General features: G+C 37.5%; 2 protein-coding genes and 2 pseudogenes across 2 annotated transcripts; 3 read left to right on the forward strand and 1 right to left on the reverse strand.

Moving 5' to 3' along the window:
• Nucleotides 1-611: 611 nt before the first annotated feature.
• Nucleotides 612-5,437, forward strand: LOC110699946 (dynein light chain LC6, flagellar outer arm-like). Its single transcript, XM_021877436.1, has 2 exons — nt 612-1,281; nt 4,843-5,437. The coding sequence occupies exons 1-2, from the start codon at nt 1,048-1,050 to the stop codon at nt 4,996-4,998; spliced, it is 390 nt and encodes a 129-aa protein (XP_021733128.1). The 5' UTR covers nt 612-1,047; the 3' UTR covers nt 4,999-5,437.
• Nucleotides 5,438-5,551: 114 nt separating this feature from the next.
• LOC110699945 lies at nt 5,552-7,844 on the forward strand (annotated as a pseudogene).
• A 267-nt stretch (nt 7,845-8,111) lies between these two features.
• Nucleotides 8,112-10,049, reverse strand: LOC110699987 (annotated as a pseudogene).
• Nucleotides 10,050-10,353: 304 nt separating this feature from the next.
• Nucleotides 10,354-12,793, forward strand: LOC110699967. The gene is made up of 2 exons (XM_021877456.1): nt 10,354-10,912; nt 11,026-12,793. Exons 1-2 carry the CDS (start codon nt 10,751-10,753, stop codon nt 11,359-11,361), a joined length of 498 nt encoding a protein of 165 aa, XP_021733148.1. The 5' UTR covers nt 10,354-10,750; the 3' UTR covers nt 11,362-12,793.
• Nucleotides 12,794-26,373: the final 13,580 nt, after the last annotated feature.

Consider the following 26,373-nt stretch of genomic DNA (forward strand, 5'->3'; position numbering starts at 1 on the left):
AAGGTGTTTAAGGGGGTCTGACGAGGCTAGGGTGGGGATTTTTGTGGTGGTTAGAGAGGTTGGGATGGAGTTGTCGGCGGGTTTTCAACGGTTGGGTGGGGTTCTCAGAGGATTTTCGGGGGTTGGGTAGGGAACTCGGCAGTTGGGTGGTGTTCTCGGCGGGTTTTCGGCGTCTGGGTGGGGTTTTGGCGGGTTTACGGGGTGGTGGCTTTGGCCTGTGGTGGCTATGGTGGTTTCGGGGGTTGATTTGGGTTAGGGGGCGATTTCAGGGGTGATTTTTGGTGTTGGGGGATACCGGCCGACCATTTTCAGGGTTTTAGGGCGGCGCCCGGCCGGTTTATGGTGGGGTTGGGTGTCACAGACTCACGGTGGCTGGGGGGTGGTTGGTGGTGGTGGGTTTTTTCAATTTTTTTTTATAAAAATTGTTTTACTTGTTTTTATTTTGACCAATTGTTGAGCGACACGTGGCTGTAAAAAAAATTAACCTATTTAACAGGTTGCAGGTAAAAAAGTTTGTTAAAAGAAGATGACACTCAAAGGTGGGATTGCCTTATAATAATCAAAAGGTGAGATTGTTATTGTCAAACCACGCAAATATAGGATTATTTATTTCTATTGAATTTATATAAATTTATCACTATTTTACACAATTTTTTAAAACCGTACATAATTTCAAAACTAAAAATTAACAAGAAACGGAGGGAGTAAGACAATAGCTCAGTCCAAGGCAGAAAGTACCCGCAATGATGGTGGTCAAATTGAACTTCTGTCTCCTACTAGTACTACCAAACCCTCGTCCCAACCCAAATTTGCTTTTAAAAAAAAACACTAAGAAAATGACTCAACTTAAAAACATCCAAAGCAAAAGCCAAAGATTCCATTCGAAATCGAGACTTCTGTTTCTGAACTTTGTCTTCCTACTCTCTGTAATAAAATAATATTCAAATATCCTTGTTCTGTTCAATCATTTTCACTTGCGCATTTTATCGAACACATGGAGTGCACTAAAAGCAAACCCACAATCTGAGTATATTGTTGTTGACCCAAATGGCTAATGCAGAAGAAGAATTGGAGAGGAGGAGTAAATTTTTGAGTAGTTTAATACAGAAGAAGAATTCAGTTGAACAAGATCAAAATCATGAGCTTTTTAATGTTAGAATTAGAGCCTCTGATATGCCCATTGCTTTACAAAATAAAGCCTTTCAATGTGCTAGAGATCTTCTTGATTCAATGCCCACTAAAAGGGTTGATACAAAACGCCTTGCTCTTGCTCTTAAAAAGGTCATTTCTTTCTTCCTTTTTTTTATATTGAAAATTTCTTAATTGGATCTGTAGTTTTATTTACTAATATTTATGTTTTTATTTGTTTTGGTGTCTACTCAGAAGCATTTTTGTGTTATAACTGTTTACTTGTTTGGTTGTTGTTATTAGATTTGTGGGTGTTGGTTATTTTGTTTCTGTAAGTTATATGGAATAGAATAATTATTGTTATTTTAATTTTCCTGCTGTTTTAAGAGTTTTTTTTTTTACTCCGTATATTTTTCATTTCAACACTTGTTTGAGTTGTTTCTTTCTGTAATGGCAGAATGTTGAAATGCTAATGATTGTTTTTATTTTCTTTTGTTGTACATAATGTTGGGATACCTTGAAATTGTGGACAGTTGCTTAGAAGCATTTGGAGGCGACCCATGACCGGTTTATCGCTATTTGGGTAGCAAACAAGTGTTCGAGGGGCGTTGTGCCTTGGCTTTGGGTTTTTTTTTTTTTTTTTTTTTTTGGGGGGGGGGGGGGGGTGGTGGGGGGTGGGGGTGGGGGGCAGCATTCACACTGGCTGGGGCTCAGGTGCAGCCCCTTTAGAAGGCCATGATATTTATCAAGGAAAAATTAGAAATAATAATCCCAATTTTGTCTAATTTATGCAGAATAATCCCAACTTTCGTTAATACTGGAATAATCCGAACTTTAGGGGGTCTTCTTTTTCTTCAATCCCTAACCGGTCAACAAAAGTCAATGACCTATTTTATCAGGTCACTTGACACGTGTCAAGTCCTGATTGGTCTAAAAAAAACAAAAAAAAAAAAAATCAGAAACCCAACCAACCTCCCCTCGACACCGTCCCACCCTAACCCCCACCAGACCACCACCACTGCCGAGTCTACAGCCAATCGCCGACAGCCAATCTTCCCACGTCGACTGCCCATTTTTCCCCTTCCCCGAAATACCCTCCAACCCCTCCACGCAAGCACCAGTCCACCACAAAAAAACCCCTTTCCCACTCTCAAAAATCCCCAAAAACTCCTCCACCTCGAAACCCTTGCGGCTAGGGTTTTCAATGGTGGGGGAGGAGTTTTTGGGGGTTTTCGGGACTAAGGGAGGAGGTTTTAAGGGTTTTCGAGTGGTTTGAGGGTTTTCGCGAGGTGGTTTTGTGGAGGTTTCGAGTGGTGGTGGTGGCTGGAGCAGGTTGACGGTAAAGGAGATTCGTGGGTTTGCGGGGAAGTTTGAGGGTGGTGGTTCAAGGGGGAAGGACGACTGGGGTTTACCGGGATTAGTGCGGCTGGACGGCGGGAGGAGGGTTGTGGGTTGTGGAAGGCGGGAGGAGGGTTGTGGGATTGTGGTGGCTGGAGATTCGGTGAGCAACGGGGCTGGGAATCTGTTTTTTTTTTTTTTGTTTTTTTTTATTTTTTGGCTAATTAGCTCATGACACGTGGCATTAATATATATAAATAAAAAAAATAACCTTTTCAACAGGTAACCGGTAATTGGGATTGAAGAAAAAGAAGACCCCCCAAAGTTCGGATTATTCCAGTATTAACGAAAGTTGAAATTATTCTGCATAAATTAGACAAAGTTGGGATTATTATTTCTAATTTTTCCATTTATCAATTGCTGTTTCTGATATGAGTGTATAGACTTCCTTTGAGAACCGTAGCTACTCCTTACTATATTTCTTTGTTTGATAGTTTGAACTCCTACCGTATAATTTTTTTTCTCCCTTTAACAGTTTTACCCTGTGGGTACAGCTAATACATTATAGATGAGCCGCGTTATCATTATTGATGTCTTTCTCGTATCTGTTGTAACTTGTAATGCTGAGACCTCATTTGGGTTAACTCTATCACGATCATATGCTCCATGAAGTTATGTGAAGTTGCTCTTTGTCAATGCACTTTAAATCAAGGGTCTAACCTAATGATGGTATTGCTATTTTCCAGGGGAAATGTATGTACCATAATCCCACTTGCCCCACGTCAAAAAAAAAAAAAAAAATCCCACTTGCCCACTGGCCCCTATGCAAAACGCTTCAATTGAGGCACTGAATTGCTTTTGATTATCAATTATCATTGTATATCACCCAAACCTATCCTTGTCCCTTTTTTCCTGGAAACAAAAATATTGCATTGCTCATTCTATCCTCCAACAGTCAATTTTTGTCTCCAAAATTATGAAGAAAGATAGATTGTAGTTCTCATATTGTTTGGAGCATATTTCCTCATTTTAATCAAATACTGGTGCTGGGTGCTTGATGTTTGACATAGGTATGAACACTTTATTTGGACCTGACACATAGGTGTTTAAATAAAATATTAGTTTCAGTGTTTGACACTTGGGCTTGTACCTTTATCTAACAAGAGTACTTGAGCCAGAATAACTGTGATAAGCTACTTCAAAATATACCATGATCAGTGAACATTCTTTGTCATAGAGGTTCCATATTCATTGCTTCTGATGTTATAATCTGTATTTTGTACAATTATTGGCTGAATCCTTATAATTTAGCTGGTTCTTAGTTAGATCTCGAGTTTTTTTTGACAGGAGTATGTAATTCAAATAATTTGGAACAGGATTTCTGATGGTTTTTCTTAACTTTCCTGGAGTTAAAAATAAGAAAACTAAAAGAGCCAAAGAATGGTTGCTTCAACATAAAAAAAGTTGTTTTTCTCCATGTCTGTAATAGCAGAAATGCTCAGCCAGTCAGCCTTGACGTACTAATTTAGTCATAAAATTATCTGTCCTCTCTTTGGGATTTTGACATATTAGGAAAATATGATAGGGAGAAGGCTGAATCAATGTTTCAAAGTGAAAAATCTCAAACAGTGGACAATAGAATGGAAGATTAGGATTCATTGAGGCTTGATGCTAATGGGATGTGTTTTTACTTTCATGTATTCATTAGTTCTGGTTCTTATATTCCTTGGAATCTCAGGGTCTTAGATAGTTACAGTGTACGTGACAATTAGTCTATTGACATAATTATAATCTGGAAGCCTTATTATGTCCCTTGACACACATATTTATTAACACATGTAGACATATAGTACTAATCGGTCTTATTGCTTATATAAAATGCTTCTATTTTATGTAAAGGAAAATATCATTCATATATTTTATTAATCTTATTTTTTTGACATCAGTGCTTTAAAATACAGAACACTGTATTCAGCACTTGAATATAGCTTTATGTAACCTTGTTATTGATTTGTGTTTGGTTCACAAACCTACATCTGCTGAATACTTAAACATTAATGCAGTCTACACCAAGGGCTACCCATAGCACTTTGTCATCTTCTCAAAACAAAATTGATTCTTGTTAATGATTTTCATTGGGGTATGAGGTTTGCAGGGGATATGAAACTTTGTTAAGTTTGTTATCTGTTTTTGAAACTTTCCTAAATCCTAGTTGATACAGGCGTTAGGGAATTCACATTTCATCTTGCACCGCTTACACCCTATTCCCTAACGGATGCTCCATTTTTGTATAGTCTTAAGTTTGTATGTTATTCCACAAATGTACCTTACAGTATTACAGCTACTGATTATAAGTTTTGTGCATGTGAATTTCAGGAATTTGATTCAGCATATGGGCCTGCATGGCATTGTATAGTGGGCACAAGCTTCGGCTCTTATGTCACTCACTCACTTGGAGGTTTCTTGTATTTTTCAATCGACAAGGTTTATGTCCTCCTCTTTAGAACAGCAGTTGAGCCTTTACAGCAGTGATACCTGCATATGTTAACCATTAAAGTCAATGCTCATGTCTCAAAGGTGTGTTTCTGATATTGTACCAGTAAAGATGTCTATGCTTTTGTATCCACTTTCTACCATAATCTTCCTCAACGAAATGATCGATGTTGGCAATTCCGCATTCCTAAAGTGCTCACATCTCCATCAGTGTGATGCTGAATAATTGGAAATTATGGCATCTGTGTTGTAATCGAATTTTCGCGAGATAAAGGAGGCCTGTATAAACCTCATCTGGACTACATTTTTAGATTGTACAAGGTGGAGGATGAAATTATCTTGACGTGGCTTCTTGTACACCTTGTTTAAAGTAAATCTAACTTCTACTCTTGTCTTTTAATTGCCACAATGTTCACGTTTGTCGATTGCCAGGCGTGATATGAATGTTGCTTAACCAAAGAGACTTGAAAAGTTTGAAGTTTTGAATATGGTTATACTTATTACTCCATTTAATTTAGGGATAATTGATTAAGAGTGCCAAATGGGTCGTTCAGATTAGTTTATTTGGCTGATTCTCTATGGATCTCATTCGAGTTTCTAGTCGTTTGAGTCTATTTCAGGTTAAGTCATATTAAAGGGTTGGAAAGTCAATCTAAACCATTAATTCACAGAACCTAATACTATCTCCGTTACAGGTTATGTGTAACGATAATGATTTGACATAAAGCAGAGAGGGAAAATGTCTAATCGTTGCACATAATCTATAAGACTGTAATGGAGGTAGTATTACAATAATTACCATTTTAGAAAGTTTTACAAATATTGCAACATTTTTTTTATTTCTACAGGTTTTCTCGTCATCACACGAGTCTCTATCTTTATTCTTGTATACATCTCTCATTTTTCTAAAAATCCGTGTCCAACCTTATGTTGTAATATTAGAAAATCAGAGAAAGTATTATTTAAGTATCATCTATTAATTTTCTAGACATCCTAAAATAGTAAGTACGTCAACAACGCCACGTTCAACTATACATCCTTGTTCATCAACTAATCACTATACGTGTGGACCAGAACATTACCTTGTTATTTCATCCTACCCCTCTCCTCTCCACTCCACTACCAACCTTCCAATTCAGTCAAATAATCCAGCTTTGACGTCGCATAGAATAGAAGCGATGGAAGTAGCTGGACCACCACACCAAGCACTGTACTTTGTGTTAGCCTATCTTCCATTACAGCAATTCCTGCAAATGAGCCAACTTTGCAAGTCACTTAGAGATTCTATCAGGGATGATGTTTTAGTATGGCTCAATTTGGTGGTGGAAAAGCCGTTGAGTAGACGCCTTACCGATCGAATTTTGATGAACATTACCTCTAAAGCTCATGGCAGGCTTCGAACTTTGGCTCTGCTAAATTGTTTTAAGATTACTGATGATGGATTATTGAAGGTTGTTATCGCAAATCCACTTCTTACTAAGGTAACTCTTATAACCTTTATTGGTTTTTGTTTTTTTTAATAAGCTTTTTCATTAAACAAGTACGAGACATTCATTAGATGAAGAGAAAGCAAATGATAAAGACGTGATTTGATTTTAGGTAATAGGGGGGTTTCGGTTTTGTTTAGAGAATTCGATCAATTAGCGGGTATTAGGATGTTTTTATTTATATAAAATAAGATTAGCTACAATACTTATTATAAATGCAATATAGCTTGTATTCATGCATTGTTCTTAATATGATCATTTCAATTGATAATGTGATAAACCATCACTTTTAAGAGGTTTTGTTTGAAAAGTTATGTAAACCATATTAATTTAATCATCATTTTAATGGTTAGACTAATGAATTTTTGAATATCTAAGTTCATAAATCCCATAGTATAAATTTTGATTTGATATATATTTCAGCTCTTTGTACCTGATTGTACTGGAATAACTCCTGAAGGAGTACTCAGGGCAGTAGAAACTTTAGCTGCGAAATTCAACCGCATTAATTAGGATAAAGATCAATGGCATTTACAATATCAAGAAAGAACACCTGCTGATACTGGAGTCCTGTATCACTAAAACTCCAGAAAACAAGCCTAGGTTCTATCACAAATACTGGAGTTCCTCTTTTCGTAGCATAGACGAGGATGCCAGAATGATTGATGTAGAGGTATGTCCTAAATGTGAAGAGGTCAAGTTAGTCTTTCATTGCCCCAAGGAGACTGAATGCATTGGCTGCATCCAGTGCATACTGAGGTGTGAAGTTTGTGGGAGGTGCGTTTCTGACGAAGACGAGGATGATCAAGGAGAAACTATATGCAATGACGTTGTTTGTTTAGACTGCTGGCTTCGCCTTCCAAAATGTAATCACTGTAACAAGCCATTTTTCCCTCGACATGCTGATGAGCAACTTGGTCCTCTTGGCTCACTAGGATTTGTATGTGAGGTTTGTCAGGCGAAGTCACTCACACAACATGGGCAAGAATAATGCGTTGTATAATCCAAAGATGTACAGAAAACAAATGCAGGTTTTTCCTTTGTCCAACTTACTCTTTAGCATTACTATAATGTAGGACGGTAGTTATTTGCAGAGAAGTTTAGACGTTACCATACTTGACAGTTAACTCATAGATGATAGATGCTGCTAAAACATGTCCGACAAACCACATCAGTATTGTAAAGCTATGATAATGTATTTACATTCAAAATCTTTCAGATTTTTGTTTTAATCTCAATAGCACTTGTGATACAATATAATTATTACAAGTCTTGACTAGCTAAACCCATCTAAAGTTTGTCATTGCTAGTAGCCTTTTGATTAAGTGTTATCATGTGATTTAAAATTAAATTTTATGCAATTAGACTTCTTGGGTTTCTTTTAACAGTCCTGTTTATTGAATTTATGCTATATAATTGAATGAGCTTTGCAATCATTGTCTGGTTAAACATGCTGTGCTGCTCATTTTGATTCTTGACCAAGCTAAGTGAGTACATACTTGCTATTGCTTATGTTAATTTGCCATTTAAGTTATCAAAATTTAATCATTGACGCCGTGTATTTGGACTGGTGGCTTCGCCTTCTAAAATTTATGCAGTTTAAATGACGGCTGGTAGACGATAACTAACACAAGTAGAGTTGTGAAACTTTGAAATTAATGGCATTTGCTTAGTTCCACTGATACTTCAATTTCATGGATTAAACTTCTGGTTCTCATTTTCCCTGAACAAATTGCTTGTAGGATTTTCGACAAATTATCCTCTTATCGAAACTCTAAGATAGCGTTACTTATAGGGAATTCATAAATCATTTTTGGCTTGAATACAGAAGAAAAAAGCTTTTATTTTAAAGAAAATACATAATGGGTGCAGCTCAGATTTGCTCCTAGTGCAGATCCCAGAACTGCTCAAGCTTCATTTGTGGGGTAGAATATTCTCCTGACAGTATCTTTGTTGCAACAATGCGATTAGCTGCTTCAGTATAATGAACTCCATCCCAAATTATCGACTGTGACACATTCTTGCAGATCGTAGAGCCTGGCTGTCCACACGTTGCGTTTCTGTCATAGTTGTTTGGAAGCTTACGACCACAGCAAGCAGTGAATGGTTTTTTGAAACCTAAGTCAATGCACAGTATCATTAACTTTTGACAGTTAAAAGAGTAAGCTTTTTATCTGTAAGGTTGGTTAAAACAAAAATGAGGATGAAATTTGTCGATTAAAACAGCCAAGATTAAGATTAAGCTCTGAATGTTATTACCATATTCTTCAGGGTTGGCAGATAGGCTGTACTTGATAGAATATACATCGACATAGACGATAACAGCATCCTTGTACACCAATTTTAGATCTTCACAGAGCAGACGAAGCCCCTCGTTGAACGCTGTTGCTGCTTGGTTGATAACACGAAAGCATCCAATATCATCAAGGTCATCATCAGTATGAGGATGCAGGGCAAGTTCTTTGGGCTGACAGCCTAAAGGCCCCGTGTTTTGGATCCAAAATTTTCGTCCACCATACTGGTAGATTGTCTGCAGTTTTTAACCATTCACCTTAGAGTGAGCTTGAAAGTTGTCCAAAACAAAAGCTAAGCTTCACCCTATGTCTAATTCATTACTAAATTTGATCCAAAAACAATATATTCTTTGTTTACAAGATTTATTACATGGTTTCCTTCTTTTATAATCAAACCATTCCAGACTAGACTACGTACATTCAAACTAGATCTTAATCAAGTCATTTTAGATCACCTTATTTCTGATGAAGAGAGCACATAATGCACAAGTTAAGAACTTACGTCGACAGCCAATCTAATTTCTTCGAGAAAGGATGGGATCTTTTGAGCAACTGGTTCAAAGGTTATGTTGGACGCGTATAGGGCCAGTAGAATATCGTTTTGTCCTACATCGATCATATAAAGTGCTCTACGGAATCCCCTCTCATTGATCAAGTCCCTTGCTCCTGCATGAAATATATCAGTTTTAGAGCTTAGGAAACTTCCATGTAACATATACTTGTTATGTAACAAAATGAGCATTACTAAGAAATTTAAGGTACATATCTACCTTGTGATATAAGCTCCAATGACCGATTTTTGTAGTGAATAAACTGGCGAACTTGGACACTCAAGGTAAAAGGGACATACTTTGGCAGCAGGGTTGCACCTGCTAACGGCGAAGTTGACTCCACTGGTGAAATTTGGCTTAAGTGACTCCAAGTACGGGGTTAGATAACCCAAGTTAAGGTGTTCACCTGCAGGAACATATTGTTACATTATTTCATATAAATTTTCGAAACTAGAAATTGAATGGCAAAAACTTGTGCACAACGGGTGTACGTGTACATATACGTACTTACAGTAGAAGTCGATAATGAGACGACCATCACCAAATTGACCGGTGCCCCTGTGGAAGAATGTAATTCCATGGGGCAGGCCAATGGGAAGTCCAGCACCGGCTAGCACGCCGCCGGTATCTGAATTAGCGTCTCCCAAATTAATAAGAAGAGGCCTTTCTTGACTTCCTGCTACATTTACAACATTTGAGAGTGTTAGTACAATAAGCGTGATCATGTAACACCTTATTACACTCATCTTAATCTTCATTTTCTTATAAGCTTATTATCATTATGCTAAGCATAATCTCACCTTCTTATTTCGTTTCTTGGTAATTTATTTGATAATTTTAAATTACATTAATTTTGTCAGTTGACAATTAAAAATTAAACTTCTTATGTAACATATGTTATTCAAAATTGTATTGTGTGTTTCGATAACTTAATTATAGTTTGAAATCAGCAAATTTGCATTAACATAGTAATATGAGCTCATATTATAATTTTAAAATAAAGAAAGACAAATTAAATGTTTGGCAATGATAAAATTATACCGTCAACTTTGGAAATCTACTATGAATACTAACATAATGCATTAGGTCTAAACAATCACATGCATACATAGAACTGAAGGTGACATCTTTTATTTAAAGGAAAATTTACTTCTAATACTCTAACCTTTGCCCGGTTCTCCCAAAACACACCAACCTTTTGATTATTCCAGATTACACCAACCTTTATCCCCCATCTTCCCATATTACACCTAGCAGGTAACTTATCAGGTTAAGCCGATTTCCTGTCCTACGTGGCACTGACCGTTACCCCCCTTTTTAAAAATTCTTTCTTTTTAAAATAATGTCCCAATATTCGTTCGATTAAAATTAAAAACCCACCCCCCTGTTCTTCTTCCTCCCTCAAACGTTCCTTTGTTGAATTCGATAACTCTTTTTTGTCTTCACTCTTGCCTTGGTAATGGAAAGGGGAAAGCATCAACAACGATCTGGTTCATCTTCTTCAACCAATAGTGGTTTTGTGGCAAGTATTAGGTGCAATTGTGGAAGGGAGGCTGTTGTGCGCACTGTGAAGAAAGGCCCTAATTTGGGAAAGAAATTCCATAGTTGTCCACTATGGCCTGTAAAGATTAATTAGAGGAATTAATTCATTAGTGTTTATGATTAATTAGGGTTTGAGATGAATTAGGGCTTTGATAATTAACATCATTAATTTGTGGTGTTTATGATTTGTAGGATACAGATTGTAAGTTGTTCAAGTGGGCTGAAGGTGGTGATGCAATAGCTGATGAGCTTCGATTTCAATTGTTTGAAAAAGATACAACAATTGCTGAATTGGAGCTTGAGAAGAGCTTGATTGAAGAGAAAGTGAATAAGCTGGAAGTGACAAAGAGTAAGCTCCAGGAAGAGACTAAGAAGTTGACTGCTGAGGTTACCCAATTGCGCATTGAGCTGATGAAGAGTGCAAGGATGGAGAAGAATGTGTCAATGGCATTTGTGATTTCATGGTTTTTTTTTTTTTTTTTTTTTTTTTTTTTTTTTTTTTTTTTTGTGTTTGTTGTTGTTGTGTAATGCAAGTAAGAGTAGGTAGTATGGTATGAACCTTGGAAGTAAGAGTAGGTAGTATGCTGTGTAATGTGTCAATGTATGATTTCATGGTTATTGTGGAAATAATCTAATAATCTATAAATGATGTATGAACCTTGGAATTAAGTATGAATGAAATGATGTATTTTGTTGATGCTTGGTTATTTCATGTTCTTAATTAGTAGGAAAGTAATGTATTTGATAGACAAAAGCATGTATCAGAAAGTAGCATAAGTGCATACAGGTTAGTACATCAAAGTAAAGACATTGGTTCCAAAACATTACAGTTCCACCCTAATAAAACTAGACCATTGTTTCCTTCCAAAAGATGATAGTTTAAAAATACAGCACCCAAATAAACTTCATTCAACTATGTCTAACCTAACACTTGGTATGCTCTCAGACTTGACTTGATTGAGTCCCAAACTCATGGTTGCCTGACTGACCCTGTTGGCTAGGTTGACCAAGTCCATGTAGGAAAGCATGGCACATCAATTTATGGTTAGAGAAGCATGACACATCAAGTTATGGTTAAAAAAAAAATTAAAAAAAAAAAAGAACTTACTGGAGTGTAAGCACCTCCATCAGCTCCAATTATGACACTAACTCCATGAGGTAGCCTTCCTCTGCCCCTTCCATCACCAACTTGGCTTGAGCCTGTCCTAGAGCCTCTCCCTCCTCTTGAACCTCTCCCTCCCCTAGAACCTCTCCCACCTCTTCCCAGCTGGGTTGGTTGTGCAGTAGCACTAAGATGAGCTGATGGCTGCTGCACAGTGGAAGAAGAAGTTGCAGGTGCTGCTCCCAAGGTGGTAGGATATGTTGGTGGGTTAGGTGCAGACTGAGGTGCATGGGCATCATTCCTAGGCCTTCCCTTTGGTTTCTTAGGGGCTGGTTCAGTTGGAACAACTGTGTCCTTGTTTGGACACCTCCTTTTATTGTGGCCCTTCACCTTGCAAACACTGCAAGTCATTCCCATGCCAGCCTTAGTCAAGGTTCCAGGCTTTTTAGGATGTTATGATGGATCTTTGATCCTATTTTTCCTAGGTCTACCAGGACCTATCTTGATAGGGGAAGGATCAACACTCCAACTCACTGTAGGCTAGTGTCTCTCCCCCTCACAAGGTGGTATGGAACCCGCACATGTCATAAGACATTAAAAGAGGGATATGAAAGGGCAGAAAAAAAAAAATAACAAAAAAAAAGAGATAAAAATGAGATTGAAGAGTCCACCTGCATATGCCTGCAAGTAAACCTCCCTCCTATAGCAGCTGTCAACATAAGCCTCTGCCTCTTGATGCAAGAAAAATATGCATGCCACAGCATGACAACATGGTACACCCACCATGTCCCACTTCCTGCATGTACAGGTCTTGGCTTCCAGATTGACCACTAGCTGATCCAATTTGTAGTTCACATTGAACAGAGTTTCTGATGAAGGGGCAACATCACAATAGGCAGCCTTAGACTTCTCTTTGTCTAGATTTTGTTGAATCTTTGGGCATAAAACTCCCTTGCACTTCTGCATTTCCATTCTCTTTACAACTAGCCTTTGCATAAGGGCTATTCTGATCTCCTCAAGCATGTAGATCAAGTGTTTTGTTCTGGCATTGATGATGTAACCGTTGAAGGTCTCTGCCATATTGCTTGTAATGGCATCACAATTCACAGAACTGTCAAGGAACGCCCTGCAGAATAACTGAGGGTTGTAACTCTTAAAAGAAGCTGCAGCCTCTGCATCCATCAGCTCAAGTTTTTCTAATCCCTCCTTGTAATCTGCCATGTTGTAGGACTTAGTAATTGTCCAAAATTGCAACTTCAACTCATCTCCCTTATGTGTTTTGTGCCAATGAGAAAACACATGCCTAGCACAATGTCTGTGCTCTGCTTTAGGGAGTACAGTTTTGACAGCATTCAAAATTGCCTGGAATAACAAACACAGACCAAAATAAAGACTAAACACCATATAAAGGACAATTATTAAAAGTGTAAAAAACAAGAGAAATAAAGACTAAGCTTACCATGTGCTCATTAGAAATAATGCATATACCTTCACCTTCTCCCAGCTCAAGGCATCTCTGCAAATTCAGAAAGAACCATTCCCAGGACATCGAATTCTCTCCTTCTGCCACTGCCCAAGCTATGGGATACATCTGGTCGTTCCCATCTCTTCCCACAGCACTCAGAAGTTAGCCTCCCAAAAATGTCTTCAAGAAACAGCCATCCACACATATGACCTTTCTACAGCCAACTTTCCAACCATTTTGTAACCCTTCAAAACAGGTAAAGAGCCTTTGAAACACTAGATTATGTGGCTGTTTAGTCAAGGTTGTCACAGTGACAAGGTCAAAACTACTCCCTGGACTGGTTGCCTTCAAAGCAGCTATGTATCCTCCCAACTTATTGTAATGTTCATACATGGACCCATGAAGCAGCTTATGGGCTGCATATTTCACCTTGTAAGAAAATGATCTCCTAATCACAGCTTTAAATGCCCTCTTCACAGTCTCAACAATCTCCTTGGCTGGCAGTGAGGTCTATTCTTAAACACCTCCAGAAATTGTTTAGCCACCCAGGTTGATTTCAGTTGCCTATTTTTTTTTCATGTTTCTGTAACATGTATGTTCACTATCAACTCTTCTCACCACAAATGTAGCTCTCCTTGAATCCCAGCTACCATACACATAAAAACCACAACCCTCCACACACCTAACTCCTAATCTTTGATTTTTTTTCAAATCACTAATCTCAAAAGTCAAATTCCTACCTTGAAGAATTGCATATTTTGCAACTCCATCTCTAAAAGCTTCTCTTGAAGAAAACCTTTGCCCTACTTTCCAATTGAACAGACTAAAATCAGTGTCACTACTTACAAGAATCCCAGACCTTCTCCTTCTCTCCTCTTTAGTTAATTCATCTCCACTTCCTGGTGGAGTATTCAAATCATCCTCACTCCCATCATATTCACTCTCATAACCCCCATCTGTAGACTTAATTCCACCATCTGTTTGTTTCTCACTTTGCTGACTCTGTAGCTTTCCTTCTGCTGCTTCTAGTTGGAGCTGTTCTGCTATATGCACCAACTTGGCAGTACATCTCTTGACTCTCTCTTTTGCAGTTTGATACTCATCATCCTCTACATCTGATAGAAATCCATCATAATCATCTTGATTAAGCTCCTCATTCCACTAGTCTTCTCCACCCTCATCATCATATTCACCACCTTCTAAGTCATCATCTGGTTCTGAGCTACTGTCAAAGTCATCCCTTTCCCCACCCTCCACCACAATCCCTTTCCCCTTATCAGTTTCAGGACAATATGGTGGATCTGAATCCTCACCACTGTCACTGTAGTTTAACAGTGTATCCCAGTCTAATGGACTCTCTGGTCTGTTATCCAGCCACAGATCATCCTCTTTAGTATGAATCTGTGGATTAGAGTGATCTAGATTTAGAATAGGGATAATTTCAGAGTTAAAGGAAGTGAAAGGAACAAGGTTTTGGGAGGTTGGATCTAGAGGTGAGGTGGGTACTTTTATGGTTTTTTTCTGCTTTGGTTTCCTTTTAGGGCTAGGATGGGTTGTGTTTTGTTGTTGTGTGACTGTGGAAGAAGTACCAGTCACACCTTCAGACGCAGAAGCATCTTTCTGGTTGGATGCATGTGGTTTTAATAAAGTATTATGTGGGCCCCTCTTTATTTGAAGTTTCTTAGTTAGAACTTCACTTTCCAAAGGTTGACAATTTGTTTGTTGAATTGGTTGGTTAGAAGGATATAAGTTTGAAATTTCAACACCACCACACACATACACTTCAATACACCTATATTGCTAACATAATTTTTGTAACTCCAACACCTCAACATCTGAATAAACCTTCCTCAAACCATTCACCAAAGTATGACCAGGAACTAAGTAATACAGAAACTCTATGTTCCCAACACCATCACACTTCTTTGCATAATCCTCTAACCACTACCAACACAACATATCAGGGTCAATGTTAAATGTCCTCCCTTTCCCACCTAAATAAACCAACTCCCCATTTGCAACAGATTTAAAAGTCCCACCATACCAGTATTTCAGAGTAATAGCAGCAAAAGGGTCTTCCATCTAACCATTTCCAACAATAAAGCAAACAAATTTCAGCCAAATAACATAGGATTCCAATAACATACACAAATTTTCCCTTTCAATTTCACATTTCACCAATTGAATTACATCAACATACCAAAAAAAAGGAAAACATGCAGTAAACAATTCAACTACACATGTTAATCCCAAAAATCAAATTCAATTAAATTACACATTAACAAGCCAAAAATAGACAATTAAGAGCAGTTAATATCAAATTAACCAAAAAAGGCAAGGTTTTTAGGGCACATACCTCCAAGCGTACACCTTGGATTGCAGGACCACCAATTCCTCGCTGTGAAAAATCCTCGCTGATTTCACCAGGTACGAATGTAGGTGAAGCAACTCAGAGCAGTAAATGGAGGAGAGAGACCTACGCAATTCAGTAAATAGGAGGGAGCGCAGTAAATATTGCTGGAGAGTGAGGTCGGCAAGCTCAGTCATTAATGGTGATTGACACAAGTGGTTGGGAATTTAGGAGGGAGTTAAATTTTGAGAGGGAAATGAACCGTGTAAAGTCAACAGACCTCAAAATAAAAGGTGTTGACTTCCATAGCCGGTTGCCTGTTACCTAGGTGTAATATGGGAAGATGGGGGATAAAGGTTGGTGTAATATGGAATAATCAAAAGGTTGGTGTGTTTTGGGAGAATTGGGCAAAGGTTGGAGTATTAGAAGTAAATTTTCCTTATTTAAAAGAACTCAAACTTCAACATTGAAATAGTATAATCACAATAATTAACTAGTATGGATGGGTGTTAGTTAGATTAATTGGTTAAAACAAATTTGATAAATGACAATAGTACCCAATATACGAGAATATGAGATTGAACCCTTTCTACATTGATCATTTAACTATTTTTTAATCGTATACTATGTATATAAATCATAAAAACTAGTCAAATTAGAGTTAGTCATTGTCAAAAGTTAAAGGTGTAGAGACTAGATAGTAAAGCATAAATCTTTGATAATTTTTTTAGAAAATTTGTCATTTACTACCCCATAATAGGGCCATTATTTGAAAATTACTATCCACAAAACCAATGTACCCCTCGTGTTTTTAATAAGTATTACACTTTCAACTTTTTCACTATTCACATAATGACTTTGACTTGATTAATTTAATAATATATTAAATACAAATCTATTTCATAATATCAATTTTCCTATAGTTTTACTAATATGTAATTAAATAATAAATAAATGGTCAAAGTTGTGTTTTGACAAAAATGTTTGGTCAAAATGTAACACTTAAAACATAGAGGGAGTAATTGGTATGATTGCAAATGGGTAGTAGTTTTCAAAAGGCCCTATTTGTGGTATAGTAGATGCCAACTTTCCCTTTTTCTTTTCTCAAAAGTTGCATGAGCTAGTCTTATTAATTGACCCATCTAAAGGTGTCAAAAACTGACATGATCAACCCAATTTTATCTGACCTTAGATAACATGGATGATTAAGATTTTAACTTATATAAACACAATAGTTTAGCATAACTCAACTTTGAAATACAACCAACCGGACCTACCCACCTAGGTATCCCAATTAACACCTCTAGCCCCATCACGCTCAACGCTTACAACCTTTTAGCGTTGAAGTTGTTATAGCATTGCTTTCACATCCTTTTTTATCCAATCCACTTGTTAGTAAAAATGACCATTAAAAGTCAAAAATACACCACTTGTATCACAAACCATTCTATTATTATTGCCGTACTTACTTTAATGATGCTTTATAACAAGAATCAAACACAAAGAACCATTAATTTAGAAAAGATCAAAAGCACTTTGTCAAAAAAAAAAGATCAAAAGCAAACATGAACATGAAAATAAAATCAATGGGGTTGGAGATGAAAGAAGCAGCATGCTCAGGTGATATAAAGTTCCTCAAAAAACTAGCCTCATTAGCTAATAAAAACATACCAAAAGAATACTTCCGTAATCAATCCATGCCTACGGATGGAAGTGTTGCAGCAGGCAATATCTTCCACCTCGCAGCATGGAATGGTAGGATCGAATTTTTAGAAGAAGCAAAAGAAATATTACCTAAAGGTCTCCAACAAGCCCTGCTTTGCCAACAAGATGAGAGGAATAATTGGAATCCTCTTCATGTTGCGGCCATGGTAAAGTCGAAAAGTGTGGAACTCGTTCGACAAATTCTTGACATGGGCAAACCATGGCTAGGACCACGGCAAGCACGATTTTATGATAACGAGCCCTGGTTAGCAGTTTCACGGACCCTGAAGACGCCGTTGCACTTGGCTATTGAAAAGAAAAATGAAGAGAGTGCAATGGCAATTTTATTGTCAATGGATGCTTATGATATAGAAGAGGTTTGTAACACGGTAGACATATATGGGAATAGTCCACTCTTTCTTGCTGTACAAAATGGGTTAAACGATGTTGCTGAAAAGATATTGATGTCTAATGGCTCTTATAGTCTCAATGGTAAACATGGTTCCACCCCTCTTCATTTTGCACCTAGATGTTCAGGTTTGTCTTATTTTTACTCATTGTTTTTTTTAGAAATAATCGCTTCCTTCATTATCTTTAATTTTTTTATATTTTTTTTTCCCGTAAAATTTACACTTGGACCCTCACATAGTGTTTGGTAGATTAATTGATTAAACACAAACAAAGAAAGTATGTAGGGGTGTCAATCGGGTTTTCGGTTAAGTTTTGGGTTCGGTTTATCGATTTTCGGTTTGTAACAGGTCGGTTTTTAACGGGTTGGAATTATTAACAGGTCAGTTCGGGTTGGTTTTAAATAATTTCGGGTCAATTTGGTTTGGTTTATTTTTATTACATTTTCTTTCGAGTCGGATTCTAATCGGGTCGGGTTGTAATAGGTTTGGGTCATAATCGGTTCAGGTTAAATTCGGTCGGTTTAAAAACGGGGTTTGTTAGTTTAAAGCGGGTTTTGGGTCAACACATATCGGGTCCTAATCGGGTCGGGTTGTAATTGGTTTGAGTTGAACTCAGTCGGTTTGAAAACTAGTTTTACTAGTTTTAAACGGGTTTCATTAACGTATATCGTCTAGTATATCCTCAATATTCTTTAATTATTATTCCAGTAGATCATACAAGTATTAATTAATTGTTTAACTTTATGTCCCTTTTTTTGTATAATGATTTTAAGGATCAAATAATAATAACAAATCTAGAGCGAGTTAGCTTTTGATTTAGATTTTAATTTTTTTAATACAATATAGTGTTCCATAATCCATTACTCGTTAGAGAACGATAATATTGTAGCATAAGAGTTTCAAAGACATCAAAGTTCCAAACCTTTTCAATATAAATACTTTATAATTCAAATTAAACCCTTTTGTTTTACTATTGATAAAATATACCCAAAAAAAAAGAAAAAAAATTCTATGGTCATAACGGGTTACGGACTTACGGATTATAAACAGTTCGGTTATAACCGATTACGGGTTGTAAAAATTTCGATCATAACTTATTACGGGTTATAAACGGTTCAATCCTAATCAGTTACAGGTTGTACACAATTTGGGTTTATCGGGTTTTTGTCGGGTTTAAACGGTTTCGGCTTACAATGGGTCGGTTGCTATCGGGTTCAAAAGTAATCGGATCAGGTTGTTCCCGGTTTCGGGTTGTATCAATTCGGCTTGATATTGGGTACGATTCATTAACGGTTCTCAAACACTCGGATCGGTTCAGTTTCAGATTTTAAAAAATCGGGTTGAGTCGATTTACGATTTTAAAATAACAGGTTCTTAACGGTTCGGTTCCTTTTCGGAATAGTTCAAAACGGTTCGGATTCACCAGTTCGGGTCGGTTTTTGACAGCTCTAAAAGTATGTCATTTTGACTATGTCAAATTTTTTAGAACGGAGAAAGTATTGTTGTTATTGCTCCCTCCAATTTTTTGAAGCTAGTGTTTCACTTTGATTGGCATATAATTTTAGACAAATTAATTGACTTGATTATAAAAAATATAAGAAATTGTGAAAAAGGACCTTTTAAGTGGTCGACTTTTTGAAAAAGTACATTTTAAGTGAAAACTTGTGAAAAAGGGGGTAATTCCCAGTTTCTCTTCTTGATAAACAAGGAGCGTTTCTCATGGGGGTAATTTGGTCCGTTTTTGCTGGGATATGAGGGTTTAACTGTCATTTTCGTATGACATATTTTCATTTACAAAAGCCGTTAAATCTCAATTTTGACGGAATGTTAAGTGTTTTTACTTGTAATTTTTACCCCCTTGTTACCTACTCCCTTTTAGAGGTCCATCTCTGTTCACAAAACTTGGACAACCCAAAGTGGTGTCGTTTGCAGCGGTGATGCAGACTTCATATGTAGGAGCTTCAATGGAGGAGAGAAAGCTCATAAGCTAACACCTATCCATAAAGGGTTAAACATACCCTTAATTTCAATATTTTCTTAAGGGTTTTTCGTTAAATTCCGGCGGCAAAGCTGCCATTCAATGGAGGAATTCGAGCTTTAGCGGCGAAGCTTCAATAGAGGACGGTCACCCTTACCCTTTTGGGTTGACCATGCCATAAATTTTACCCTTCCTTATAGGGTTTTTAATTTGATTTTGGCAGCGAAGCCGCCTATGTTTGCCACCGATAATGGTGGTTGTCGTTGGTGGAGATGATTTAGACGAAAGAGGAAGAAGATGGTGTTGGTGTTTGTTGTCGGTGGAGGTGAAAGACGAAAGAGGAAGGTGATGGTGTTGTCAGTGGAGGTGAAAGATAAACCTTCAGATCTGGAATAATCAAGCCCACCTCAGATATTGAGACTACTACATAGTACATACAGCGACACAACAATTTCGTTCGACTTCTCCGACTGATCCTCCGATCAGATTTCTTGGTTTGTTCCGGTGACATTGAGAAATAACCTTGAATAGTTGAATATGAATGATGAAATTTCTAGTGTGGAGTAACAATAACTTTGAATAATGTTGAACAAACGTTGTTAATTTTATTGTTTAATGTTGTCTACAATGGTCCACCTCACCAGATTAGTGGAACCCACAACCAACAAATATTGAGATTATAATACTATTTGTTTACAATTCCCAAAGCGTTTTTATCACACAATTGCCACTAGTGAAACTCTTTTTGTTTCTCAAGAAGAGCAACTGGGGTGCCCCCCTTTTAAGTTGCATTTTGTTTGTATGAGGTATTTGGGTGAGCTTGTGTGGTGGTCAAGGCTGGAGTTCCACCATTATCGAAAATAGCAAAACCACAATTTCCCTCCCTAACCTCCACCATTATCGAAAATAGAAAAACCCCCCTCCCTTCCCCCCTACACATAAAACCAACCTCATCCCCTCCATAACTATTAATAAACCACCCCTTTGGCCTTTCCCTTTCACTATGCACTACTGAAATCCGCCCTTATCCCCATTCTCACCATCGAGAAACCACCCCCATGTTCTCCCTTGCCGTTGAGAGCAACGAACTTTGCAGATAAAAGCATTCATAAAAGCAAATCATTCAAAGTTAAAATTAGTAAAAAGATATTTTGGTAGGAATTTTCTAGAGGTGATCAAAAATCGGGTCGGGCCTTATACAAATTCTCATGCCCAAACCTGTAAAAAAGTAGCGGGCTTTTTCGGGCCGAGTTTGGGCTTTTTAACTAAAAATGCGAATTTATGCTTGCCCAAACCCGCCCTATTTTTGGGGCAGATCGGGTCGGGCTAGCGGATCGGGCCAATGTTGATCACATCTAGAATTTTCCCTCATAAACCCAATTTATTTTATTAATTTTCTAGTCTATATTCGAAATAATAAATCTATTACATTTTTTTTATAAATCAACTAGTTTTAACCCGTGGGATGCACATCTATTTTTTGTATTGCTGTTTTTGTTTGTTTAAAATTAACTTTATACATAATAGTTATTATTTTTTTTGTGTGTAAAAAAACATTAAAATAAACATTAATAATATATATATTTTTAGATTTTTTATAAATCAATTTTGACACACAATATCTTACTACCTTTGTTTTGCTAAGTCCTAATTGCATTTTATGCCTAATCTATAATGCACTATATTGAGGTTTTGACCATAAATATCTTTATTTGTACAAGTAAAAATTATACAAAGTTGATATCTTAAAAATTCATATAAAAGTACAAATCTAATAAGAATTGAGTTGATACTGTTTTTGCTTATATAAAACTAGTATACATGGTCAAAATATGAAGCCTTTGACCTTATGAATAGTAAATAGGTATAACTTAGAAAAACAGAGGTGGTATGAAATTATAAAGGATAATTTGGTAAAATTAATCCCAATTTTCACCTATTTGCTTTAAATAATTACCCCACTAAAACATTATTATTAAATAATCTGAACTTTAGAAGATGCCCGTTTGCTTTTATAAGTCCTAGTTTAGTAGTAACCTAATGAACGGGTAAGGTTTTTTGTTTTTGTTTTCTTTTTAAATAAATGGTAGCCCTCCGATCTCTATTCTGCCAGCCCGTCCTTCCTCCTTTTTGGCCACTAGTCCCTTTCCCTTACCCTCTTTAGCTGACCATCGCTTGCCCTCCCCCTTTTCGACTGCTACGTCCTCTACCACTTTCCAACCAACCACCGCTCCCCCACACCACCCCTCTCCTTTTCGGTCGATACCCCTTCCACTTCTTGTAGCCCTGTTCTTTTCTACTATTTTAATTGGTAGTTAATAGGGATTTTATGGGTGGCTTGAGAGGCTATTTCGAGGGTATTGGAAAAGAGTGGAGGCAATTTTAAGGGGTGATGCTTGGAAAAGAGGGCAATTTTCAGGGTTTGGGCTGTGTAAGGGTGGTTATGTGGCTAGGTAGGGGAGAGTATGGGTTTTTTTGGTGGGAAAAAGAGGTTGTTTTCAAGGTGGGACAAGGAGGTAGGTTTCGAGGGTGGATCTTGGAGGGGAAGCATTTTTTCTATTGGGAAGGGGGGAAATCTTGACTGTTGGAGATGGTGTGAAGGCCATTTTCGGCGAGTGGGGATAGGTTGAGGAAGCTACCCAAGTTGGAAGGGGCATTGTTTAATTTTTTTTATTGTATATTTATTTTAGGAAATTTGCGAGAAAGAATCTTTTATAGTGAATTGTTTATATAAAAAAAGGACCTTATATATAAAAAGTGGCAGATTAGGACCTTATTTCAAAAAAAATTGTGAGATGGGACATTTTGACAAAATCTGTCCATTGACCCTCAAAAACCACCTCCACCTCACCTAAATCCCATAATGATCTTCAAAAACCATCTCCACCTCGCTGAAATCCCACACCAAACCCCTCAAAAAATACCATCACCGAGCCCAAATCTCACCCCGAGCAAAAATCACCACCACCTCACCGAAATCCCCCACAGACCCCGAATACCAACTCCACTTAGCTAAATTCCAAAACCGACCTTGAAAACCACCTCTACCATGCCAAAATCCATCCAAACGTCCCATATCACAATATTTTTTTTTAGTTTTTTATTTTTTTTATATAGGGTCTCATCTCACACCTTTTTTTTTGAAGTAAGGTCTCAATCTGCCACTTATACATTCACAAACAAGTCATATTAAAAGGTCATTTCTCGCAAATTTTCCTTATTTTAAAAATATTTTCTACCAATTAAATCATGTGTTGACACGTGTCAAGTTACCTATTATAACATGTTAGGTGGCCAATTGGGGCCATTAAAAGCGAACATGACCTAAATTTCAGATTATTAAATAATAATCCAAAATTTGAATTGTTTAAAGCAAATGGGTGAAAGTTGAGATTATTTTTACCAATTTTTCTAATCATAAATTATTTATTCTGCATACTTATTAAATCAATTACATCTCAATATTTGAATACATCAATATATTTTTTCTTGTCATCTCACTTTTAATTTCTTAATGAGAAAATATATAGTATATCATACCTAGGAAAGCTATCAAAAGCTGACCCAAACCGGAAAATTTACTTGAACCTGATTATGACCTAACTTGTTTGAACTCGAGAAAATGGTGACCCGAACTCGATATGATGACCCAACCCGAGATTAACCTTAGACACGAGTTTACTTGAGTGTTTGAGATTCGAACCCGAACATGCCCGACCTAGAGATGACTCGACTAGAATATAACCCATAAATTATTGACTTGAACCAAGATTGACCCAAACCACTTTTAACCCGTCGAAACCAAAATTTAACCTGACCCAAATTCAACCCAATCTATAACTAATCTGAACCGAATTCAACTTGACTTTATTGACCTGACCCAAATTTAACCCAACTTATTCCAAACCCATCTCTATCTCAACCACATTGACCTAACCTAATTTTAAATCACCTTAAATTCACTTACGACCACCTTATTCATATACAATTATAATGTTACGTTCTCCCTTCTAAATTAATTCTACTTAGACTATGACCTTTGCTGCGCAAATGAAAATATAAGATAATATTAAATGAATTTAATGACACTTTGTGGTAATTGTACGCGTGCTTGTGCCAACGAGTTATTATGAGAAGTTCAATAGCTAATACATACTACTCCTTATGATAACAAATTATAGCTATTAGCTTATTTCAACGAGTGATTAGCTACTTCCTAGAAGGTGGCCTTTTTCAGTTTGGGATTTCTGGCTGTTTGTTTGCCTTTGGATTTTTGTAGTTTGGGGTTTACAGCTTAGCTTCTTTGTAAGTTGTAATTGTTTCTCTTTGGTAATAAAACTAGTTTAGAACCCGTGCCCGACTTGAACCGATAATGATCTGAACCTGACTTGTACCTGTATCCGAATAATGGGGTGAAACTAGTGACCTGTAACCCGACCTGAACCAACCTGATGTTAACCGACAACTAATTTGATCCAATACTTTATGACTTGAATCCGAACCCGCACCTGACCCGATAGTAATCGTCAACTGATTTAATCCGACCCGACAACAATCCAAACCCGAACTAGTACCCGACCCTATTAGAACTTGAAAACGTTTATAACCCAACACAGCCTGTTATTGAAGCGAGTCATGGACGGTTTAATAAAATTTTATATACCTTTTGTTCTTTATTACTTCGTATATAGGTGTAATAAAATCTTGATAATGCTTGAACAAATTATGCTAGTAATTAAATAAATTAACTTGACCACATCAAATTTATTCGAATTGAAATTTAACCAAAACCAAGAATGATCCAACTTTAAGATTATTCGACCAAATAAAATCTGACCCAACCTTACCCGAACCTGAATGTACCATCTATTAACCCGACCAAACCCAACTCAATACAACCCGAGCTTGAAATTGAACCCGTTATGAATTTGACTCGAATCGGACCCCACCTACACCCAAAAGGACGAACTATCCGAAATAACCTGAACCGAAATTGACCCGACCAAAACCTGAACCTGATCTGAGGCTAGATTGATGATATGTTCATTTTATATAGTATTTTACCCTCGTCCCTTGGTCATAATTAGTAGTGTTTTTGGCTCTTTAGAGTCATTTTTATTACTTATTGGTGTTTTCTAGTGTTTTCGTAGATTTGGTTGACTTTTTTAGGGATTTGCACTTTTGGAGCATTTTCCCGAGATATTATGGAGATCTACGAGCATTGGAGATGCACGACCATCCTTCATAGCCCAGGGCCGGTTAGAGCCATCGAACCGATGATTAAGGGCTCAGTATATGTGATACCGGGGCATTTGAATCGAGTATTCAAGACCCGAAGAGGAAATCCGGATTGACCCGAAGAATTGGAGCCCAATCAAAGTCCAAAGAGTAACCCAAGAGTGCCACCCGGCCAAAGGAGCTCCCGCCCGAAGGCGGACCCAACTGGGTGGGGGAATGATTCCTAAATCCTCTAACTAATGCAGATAGGGAAGTAGGGTCGAATTCACAGGGAAATTGGTCTTTCTATTCCTAATTAATTAAAGCAATCTAAATTATCAAGTAACAATTTGATAATATGAATATAAAACTAAACTACAGAGATTAAGAGTAAAGAGAAAACAATGAATAAAGGCCTAGGGCATAGGTTCTCCAATAAATAACATTCCAGGGTAAAACATAATAATCAATCATCAATGCATAAATTAATCAGATCATAAAGGGCTTTTGCTACGTATTACAATTGTTTAGGGTAAAAATACCCTAGACACGTGGACCAATGAGAGGAAGCCACGTGTCAAGCTCAGGATGGCCCACGTGGCTTAAACATCCTCTTGACACTTGGCTCCCTTAGATACGCTTCTGAATGACGACCTTCAAGGGCCCAAATCCCTAGAAGCGCCGTTTTACGGTGCAGCCCACTAAAAGTTAGGTCAGGTGACCTAGATAGGGGCACACTTTCCAAGGACCCTATAAATAGGGAGATATTTCCCCACTTTTGGGGACAGATTGAATCATTGATTACACCTGCATTCTCTCACATCAGAGAAAGACCTGAGCTTGGAATCCGAGCAGATACCCACCTAAATTTCCGTTCTTTTTATTCCCTTTCAAGTTACTAACTTGATCGTTGGAGGCGGAGCTCCACTCATCCGGAGTCTCCGTTATTTTGCAGGTACAGCTTAGCCGGATCAGACTTCGTGACGTAACTCTCCCAAGGGACAAAAACACCCAAAACATTTGGCGCCGTCTGTGGGGAGAGTACCTCGAATATGGTTCAAGAGTCTGTACCACCCCCTAACCGTCTAGGCGATGACCCAAAAGTCTTTATAGACCAGGAGGATGAAGATCCCCAGGTCGAAACCTTTACAACCGATGACGGCTCTCTCAGAATCAAGCGCATCCGGCCCAGAGAGACTCTGGAGCGGGGTGCCTCTCAGGCGGGTGCAAGTCGACCCCCTGGGCAGCCGGAAGGGGAAACCCATACGGCCACAGGATCAGCACCTGTCACCCGAGATGAATTCATGAGGTTGA

Source organism: Chenopodium quinoa, unplaced genomic scaffold, assembly GCF_001683475.1.
Source record: "Chenopodium quinoa cultivar QQ74 unplaced genomic scaffold, ASM168347v1, whole genome shotgun sequence".
Taxonomy (NCBI): Eukaryota; Viridiplantae; Streptophyta; class Magnoliopsida; order Caryophyllales; family Amaranthaceae; genus Chenopodium; species Chenopodium quinoa.